The sequence below is a fragment of the Morone saxatilis genome, unplaced genomic scaffold, assembly GCF_004916995.1.
Source record: "Morone saxatilis isolate NCDOM2014 unplaced genomic scaffold, NCSU_SB_2.0 Contig9, whole genome shotgun sequence".
In the NCBI taxonomy this organism is placed as follows: domain Eukaryota; kingdom Metazoa; phylum Chordata; class Actinopteri; family Moronidae; genus Morone; species Morone saxatilis.
In genome coordinates this window covers 23,057,834-23,066,578 of record NW_023340268.1, presented here as the reverse complement: position 1 = coordinate 23,066,578, position 8,745 = coordinate 23,057,834, and the positions used below count along the sequence as shown (strand labels likewise).

General features: G+C 39.8%; 1 protein-coding gene across 3 annotated transcripts; it reads right to left on the bottom strand.

The window, feature by feature from the left end:
* Positions 1-248: 248 nt before the first annotated feature.
* On the bottom strand, positions 249-6,614 carry LOC118342614 (tRNA selenocysteine 1-associated protein 1-like). Of its 3 annotated transcripts, none has more exons than XM_035681214.1 (9): positions 6,440-6,614; positions 4,569-4,666; positions 4,392-4,506; positions 4,248-4,297; positions 3,849-3,980; positions 1,422-1,538; positions 1,121-1,328; positions 987-1,026; positions 249-485 (listed from the first exon to the last, which is right to left on the bottom strand). In XM_035681214.1, the coding sequence occupies exons 1-9, from the start codon at positions 6,461-6,463 to the stop codon at positions 325-327; spliced, it is 945 nt and encodes a 314-aa protein (XP_035537107.1). In that variant the 5' UTR covers positions 6,464-6,614; the 3' UTR covers positions 249-324. The 3 variants fall into 3 exon arrangements, with proteins under 3 accessions (XP_035537107.1, XP_035537108.1, XP_035537109.1); XM_035681215.1 differs by having other exon boundaries at positions 1,121-1,322; XM_035681216.1 differs by having other exon boundaries at positions 4,392-4,491.
* Between the last annotated feature and the right edge of the window lie 2,131 nt (positions 6,615-8,745).

Here is an 8,745-nt window from a genome sequence, read left to right as displayed (position 1 = left end):
CACACACACACACACGTCAACAGTTAGTCCCAAACATTTCACAACCATTTTTTCACACAATTTCATACCTATGTATAAAGCCTCCCCATGGCTTCAATATCTTTATACACTAAAAAGGTGCTGTTTAACACAGACACAAACCTGTATGAGGCCAAATCATTTGTTGTGTAGTGAGATGTAGTGTCAAAGTTGGACTTGTGTGTACTCACAGTAAATTTAAACAGGTTTATACACTTGAATAAGACCCATTACCATCACTCATTTCCTTTATATGTTCTTACAAAAATAATCCATACTGTCAACATGAAGAAAATGTTTTCTGTTTCAGCAGTAAATGGGCTCTGGTAGGCTGGATGTCATACAGTCCTGTTCTGTAGAGAATTCTGCTGGCTGCCAGTGACACTCGATCAGAGCATCATACAGTTCCTCACTGATCTCCATGAACTTCCTGTTGGCCTCTATTACATCCAGCTGCAGACTGGGATCTGCAACACAGGGACAGTTCATTTCAAGTGTGTGTGCGTGTGTGTATATATATTATTTATGCATGGTTATTTATACATTTAAAATCGTTTTTGTTTGGACTGTTAATTATAGGGCTGTCAAGATAAGCCTTAATCATAAAAATTCTTGTGTAGCCCATAAAAGGGTAGGGCAAGCCACCGCCAAAACCCCATGTGACGTTACATCATCATGTCATGGTCAATACTTGTTTTGTTTTTTTTAAATAAAAAAAATAAATCGTCCCAGAGTGGTGAGGCTGAAGAAACTTAACACAAGAGAAGCTGTACCCTTTACAAAGTAATTATCAACAAATGGCCACCCTAAATCACTGCAGGTGAAATTCTTTCATTGTGACAGCCCTAGTTAATCACCAAAAATAAACTATCTACAGCAATCACCTTCAGAATAAACAATCAAAATTCAAATTGATACACAATCAATTGGATATAACAGTAATTTGCAGTGTCCATCCAAATACCAACCTTCAAGTCCATCATCCTCAACAGCTTCACTTTCGCTTTCCTAAAAAGAAGAAAAAAACATGGTGGTGATTCAAGTCTGTTAACAATGACTGATGGATGGGTGTCAACACAGGCTGCTATCAGAGAGAGCTTACTTGTGGTGGTGGATACTGTGTGTACTCATACTGCGGGTAGTTGTAGCCATAACCGCCTCCAGTCTGGTCGTAGCCCCAGGGCGAGAAATACCCAGAATAGGCCTGCTGCTGCTGGTACTGGTTATACTGGTCATAGTTGTTTCTGTATCCTGAGCTGGACTGCCATGATCTGTGCTCTGATTGCTGCTGCTGCTGCCTGTTCCTTAAACTCAAGAGGGAGGAAAAGACACACTGCTAAACTCAGGTCCCAATTAAATTTAGCTTGTTGACAACAGGAGTGACGTATTTAAGAAGAACTCACTTGTTAGCAGCAAGGCTCAGTCTCAGAGGCTTACCACCCAGTCCCACAGCACCCTGACACTCCTCTAAAGCCCGCTTCTGCAGCCGCTCATCTGGGAACTGAACAAAGCCACAACCCCTGCAACAGGCAGCATTCAAATTAGTGGGGATGGGGGCAGATCAGTACAGCTTCATCTTTATTCACAGACTTATAACTTAAAGACATATATTTTTTTAAATGCAAACGTATTATGATAAGAGTAAAGTTAGTGTGAACCCACCTAACCAACCATCACTTATCCTTTGCAGAGTGGTGTGATGCTTGAGCTGACCCCAGCTGACACTGGGCTAACCCTGAACAGGTTGCCAGTTCTTTCCTGCTCACATTCACACCTACAGGCAATTCAGAGTCACTAATTAACCTGCATGTCTTTGCCTTACCGACTAACACAGGTATGCACAGGCACAACAGACAAGACATTTCCTAATACTAAAAGTAAACATTCAATTTTTATCTGTGAAATTGAATGTTTACTTTTAGTATTAGGAAATGTCTGTTGTGCCTGTGCACTTTATCTGTTTCACCGTGGGAGAGTGAGAAACATCCTCTCAATTCCTTTGTAGGTATGATGCATGTAAACATGTGAAGTAATTGACAATAAAGCTTTGACTTTGAAATAATGACACCAGGGACGTGGCTTTTCATGGGACACAACATATACACTGACAAAATGTTAGCTAACAAACATTAACAAATTAAGATTGGAGGTAGGTTCATTAATCCAGTGATTGTCGACGACTGGGATAAGACCATTAACCTCCAAATTCCAGCTGTGCCCCAGCCACCAGAGCTCTAGACAATGCTTGAGATTACACAAGAAGTGCCGTGCCATGTCCCAGAAGTGTCCCATAAGTGTCTCTCCGCTCTGCTCCTCTGGTCTATTTTCGACAAAAGCTATGTCAAGCAGCACAGAGCAGATCGGAACGAACAGGAAGTCAGACAGAGAAACAGCATAGAGAATCCGGTTAATTTTCTAAATAAAATACAGTCTGCAGACTCAGGATCAAATTTCACACTATATCAACACTGTGGCACCAGGCCAGAAGTAAATCATGCGCGGATCATGGAGTCAAATTGCATTACACACGCATCATCATAAGGCCGTGCCCACTGGAATTTCAGGGTAAGACGAGTCAACAAATATTCTGGATTCTCTCGATTTTGTGAAAATTAATATTTGGTTGTGGAAAAAGAAAGGCAGCACTACTGCAGCCTGTCTTGCGAGTTGTTGTGTGGGCCTGGCATGCACTGCGCGATAGACAGGAGTCACACAATGTTCCTTTCTTTGACTGAAAATGAAATGTAAGTCAAGATGAAGCAAGAAAATAATTCAACTACAACCGTGTAGTAATAATGAGTAATCATTAAGAGGAGGCAATTCTAGGTAATGCAATTCTAATCCAATTAACTTTTTGTCAGATTCAGTGAATACCCCCTTACAGTCAGCCTGCTTTCTGCTCTGCATATGTGCTGAAAATCCCAGTTTGTACAAAGCCCTTAACCTGAATGTGCCAATTAATTTGACACCATTTGGAAAAGGGCAAGCACTTTCAAAAAATACTCGACAGGTCTATCACTGTCAATCACAGGCAAACTTCAACCAATCAGATCAATAAACCATATGACGTAGTCCAACCCTTACTGAAATCAGTCGGGAAAAGAGAGAAAACATCTTTTCCATGGATAAAAGCCTGAAGTGCCGTTTGTTGGTCTTATTTCAGTGAAGAAATACTCTCCAGTTCTGATAGAACTTGTGCTAGCAGCATCTACGCTAACCCCTTTTAGCAGCCACCATTGTTGTTTAATGAACAGTGTCTCTCTGTGCCATACTTAGTGCCCACCCCCATAGCTGCCAGTACTTCCTCAGGATGCTGATTGGTCCAAAAACACATACACTGGCAAAAATGGTAATTACATTTACCACCCTAGCTCTGTAAATGAGGAACAAGCTGGGTGGCTCTGACTGAGCAACACCACACTAACTTGTTATTCCAGTTAGGATTTATTACTTACTACTTACTTTCTAGATAACCAAGATATGCAGTTGTTGTGATGTTAGCTATAGTAGCAGGAGAGTTGGGATTATTGCTGTCTGGAGCTGGTGTGCTGCTCTGGGAAACCAACCAAACCAACCATCCATCCATCCATCCATCCATCTCATCCTCTCTGCACGTTAGCTGCACAGCAGAAACTTTGGCAACAGTTTGCAAACCCACAACATACTATAGCTAACAAGTGTACACCAAGACTCTCTTATGGAAACCACTTGGATAAGTTTTGAGAAAGGTCAAAACACATATAGTACCTACACCAGTGCAGGCCAACAACATATACAGCACCCGCATTTGTTACTTTCTCCATATTGTGTTGTGACATGTTAATACTCACTTGGAGTTGCCCATGCTGTCCAGCACCACTTTTCCACCACGACAGGAAGGGTAGCGGTTGTAAAAGAACTCATAAAGCATTCCATCATCGACCTCTGGAGTCAGATCTCCCACAAACAGAGAATACATCTGACTGCAACAAGAGGACAAAACAGAGGTTTGGGTCTTTATTCCCAGTGCAGTCAAGAAGACATATGATGTGTCAATGAAAGGAGGAATCAATTAGGTTGATATCTTAATCAGGGTTTCTGTAGGTTTTCTTTAAGATCATTATGAATGCAATTTAAGAACTATTTTATTTTAGGATTAAAACTTTTTTAGACCCCTCAAACACTCTGTTAATCAGTATGACACACAGGCAGTGTCATCTCGGATATGCTGCTTCTCCATTTGGTCTCACCCACTGTCTTGCTTCCCAAAGGTGGCTCGGTTTAACTTGAATCTTGTGGGCTGTAGGAGAGAGACATTTAAGTCCACCAGTTATTTCTCAGGAACTTTAATAAGAAATAAAAACATGGCTAGTGTGAGTAAATGCACTGCGTACAGGATTGGCTCCAGGTAAAGCTTTTCCGTTGATTTTGCGGAGACACCTCTCAGCTGTGGCCTCGTCCGTCATCTCCACAAAACAGTAACCCAGGGCACCCCTGGGCGACGACACACTGTTTAACGTAAGAATAGAACAACTGCAAAAAGAGAAAGTGCTTGCGGATTTAGTGCTTACCCTGTCATCTTGTTGCGTATGATCCGCACGTTGATCACCTGCTCACCCATGGTGGAAAAGGCTCTGGTGATGAACTTCTCATCCATATAGGTCTCTAGCTATAGAGTGACAGAAAGACATGCAGTTAATAAAAACATTAAGTTCAGGTGAATCGCCATCATTAGACCACTTAAAGGTCCGTTGTGTAGGATTTTCCGTTGTGTAGGACCTTTCGCCAGGAGGTTATTGATAGCAGGATGTTATACAGGTTAAAGTAAAACGTTACAAGATTTTTTTCCTCACAAATCTAAAACGGGAAATGTTAGTGTAGTCCAGGTTTGAAAAACATAAGCACAGTGGGTTTTAATGTAGATCTGGTTTCATTCCGTACCTACAGAAGTCAAACTGGAGCGTGACCAGGATCATTTTACACTGAAACGGATTTTGAAGAGGATGAGTCATATAGTCATGAATGATCCGGTGCGTCCTGTTTTATGGCACTTCAATGCAGGGGTTCCTAAACTTGTTTAGGTCATGGCCCCCCACAATAGATGCACATTAAGCCAAGGACCCCCAATTTGAGAAGATTTTATCTTAAAGAATCCCCTCCAATTTTAGGATTGAAGATAAAGTCTTCAATGCCAATCAATGATCAAATCAATATACAACAATTAATCACAGCCCACTCCATTTCTTCCCTTGATGTTGCAAATAGTGGTCGACCGATATGGGTTTTTCACTGGCCAATGCTGATATTTAGAGAGCATTGCTCCAAAACCACTTGCTCACAATAGTGGCCAGTGTCACATTAGCTTGCTATCATGGCATGCTTGGCTGTTCTCAGCACAGCCATTTTTTCCACTGCAGCTTCAGTGGAGCATAAATAAAAAATAAATTAAAAATAAAGATATTTAGGGATATTATAGGAAGTAGGGTTAGGGTTAGGGTTAGGTTAGGGAAGTGTTCATTGCTCTACAATTAACAATTGTAAACCACAACAACAAATGTAACTTGAGTGAGGGGCTAAAATACAATTAAAATATGATGTTCCAGGACACTTGGTAACCCTGTGAAGGAAAATAGAAAAAATGGTATTGCAATATTTCGTTTTGTGATATATCGATTCTCAATAGCACTGTATTCATTTTTTTGTTTAAATTCCAAAAAGCGAGATAGCTTAGTGTTAAGTCGAACCTGAGCCCTGTGTATAACGGTACATGTGGTACATCCAAATGCAGATCCCATCATAATACATCATCTTGCTTAGAGTATTGCAATATATCACAATATACTGAATCGTAACCCCTGTACACTGATTCAGGCCATGTATCGTATCGCCATTCTTCCTAATACCAGCCCTCATACTCATAGTTGAGTTTGTGTTTTGTACAGTCTCTTGTGTACTTGTTGAGTTGTACTGTATTTTAAAGGCCCATCTAGGGACGACCATTGTAAATTATCTTAGACTATAAATATTGTGGTGTGTGGCAGTTGTTTAAGCTATACAAATACATGTCCCTACACAAATAAACAAATACAAGATGAATAAGATAAAAATAAAAAAAACCAGTGAAATCGCCATTTTTATGCTTCCTCAAACCGATGTAACCCTCGTGTAGAAGACAGCAGACTACATTACATAAAGCGTTAGCCGGTTAAAAACGTTAGACTTAATCGGAATGGAGTGCGTTCCCAGTGTGGCGAATTGATCAGTTACTTTCAGCTACTCGATACAAAGTGGTATCCAACAATAAGGCAATGTTAAAGTGCTGCTTTTCTAAGGTTCTGAATGAACGTTGCGTTCCAGCCATACACCGTACCGTGTTATATTGATTTAGCTAACATGGTGGTCCAACTGAATGATTTATCGCAGTATAAAATGAACAACTCACGTTCCCCATCCACAGCGTGCTCATGGTGCTGCCGAAGATGTGAATATGAAGTGAATTTACACAAACAAGTTGTCAGTGAATTAAGCTGAACCTTCAAAGATGCACAGGCTAGCTAACTTAGTTACAGGAGGAAAGTACACCAGCAAATACGTCCTGACGTCATCCTTTTCCTCTTTGGATTTTAATGGCGGTTGGCAAATCAGCTTAGAGGTACATTGTCGCCACCTACTGGATTGGAGTGTGGAGCAGTAGCTTGGCAGGGAACAAAAATAAAAAAGCAATTAGTTATTTGAGACAGGAAAGGTGGGTGGAGAGAGAGAGGGGATGACACGCAGCAAAGGGCCGCAGGCCGGATTCGAACCCTGGGTCGCTGCTGCAAGGACTCCGCCTCTGTACATGGGTCGCCAGCTCTACCGACTGAGCTAACCGGGCACCCAAGAGCAAGATATAAATTGTTCCAGTAGGAAACTACATTTGGTACAGAAACCACTTTTTTAAATATGGCATGTATATCAGAGTTATTATTCTTACCTTGCCTTTATTAAACTTCTTCTTAACTTCTAACACAGGCATCGGCAATGGTTGGTAAGTATACCAAACAATGAATCCAAGCAGCATACTTAAACAGAAATTTAAAAAAAGAGAAAAGAAAAACAAATAAATCAATAAAGCAAACTAATCTAAAAAACAACAATACCTATAAAAATATGTTATCACAGTTCTTGTCTAAAAAGGTGCAACCTATAATAAAGTGAAAAAGTCTAGGTGCTATTGATGTGCACATCATGGCCCTTTTGAACACAGAGCAAAATTTTCTAGAACGTTATATTTTATTCATCCACCTAAACTCATTGTAGTCCAACATGTTGTTTTGTCCTCCATTAGATGTTGAATAGACTATTTCCCCTTTCTCTATCCATTCTTTAAAATAAAGTAACTTCTTCTTAATTATTACACATCCATTGATCCAGATTGGTGTATTATGGGTAGAGAAATTATGTCTATAGATCAGCTTCTAGTAATGGAGAACTTGTTGGTGAAATGTATAATTTGGCTGACTTTAGGAATTCCCCTCTTCACTTTGAAACTTTTGCATGTGCCTAAAGGTACAAGAACAAAAACAACAAAAGATAGTTGATTGTTGAGATTCATTCCCAGGTTGTCAAATATTGACACTAGGCTCTTAAAGTCACCAACCAAGTGTCTTTCTACCTTTGGTTCCGATTGGTTGTGTTAGTTCAGCCCCGGTGGATTCTTGCAAATGTCAATTGGAGAACTAGGAGGAGGAACATGATCTTTTCACATATTATCAGTCTCTGCATACTGCAGCTTTAAAGTTATGTTAAATGTAAAAAAAAAAAAAAGAAGCAGAAGAGCAATGGTGCATCCTGGTAATCACTTTAATTCACTGGAGTGAAGTCTGATTCTGGAAGGAGAACACTGAAGACTGCAGAGGAGAAACCCAAGATCATTTCCATAACAAACTAAATAACTGATTCTGGCTTCCAATACCTAAAATAAAACTTGTAGAATGTTGTTTATAGCTTTAAAATGATACATTTATAGCTATACAAACCCAATGTTTCCAATATGTAACAAGACCTGTATTAGATACGGCCTACAGACAGAAAAACACAGCTGTACTGTATGGGGCTGGGGCTGGGGCTGTAACATCATTTGCAAACTTGTACCAATTTCTTTAAGATCCCCTCCAGAGATGTATTACAACATATACAAATGATAGGTTTGGAACAATAATGATGTGATATGTTTTTTCCACAAAAAAAGTATAAATTCCACATTCCAATCCTTAAAAAGTCATCTACTCCTTCTACCTCATTATAATACCAGAATCTCTGAATATGTAAATGTTGTTCATTTCTAAAGTTTTCCTAGTGGACACAAGATGTCTCCTACTTCACCGTAAAGTCCAAGTATGTGCACTGTTGGCTTCAAGTTCCTACATCACACTTGTAGAAGTTGCATACCGAACCAGGATGGACTTCCAAACTATTTGTGATGTCACAACTCATGCTGGCCTCTTAAAATCAGGTTTTCAATGAGCATAGATAAACTTTCCACTTTCAGCAAATACATGTGAAAACATCCTACTAATGTCAGACTCTGCACATACATCATTCTGCAGTGAAGATTAAACATCAGACTGTAGCCACAAGACAGCAACAAGAAGAAATACAGATTTTTGACTCGAGGTGGACTTTAATGATCCTCAGTACAACAGAGGTTGATTCATATCAAACGTTTTAATATTTATTTTATAGTATTTCTTTAAAGGTCCAGTGTGT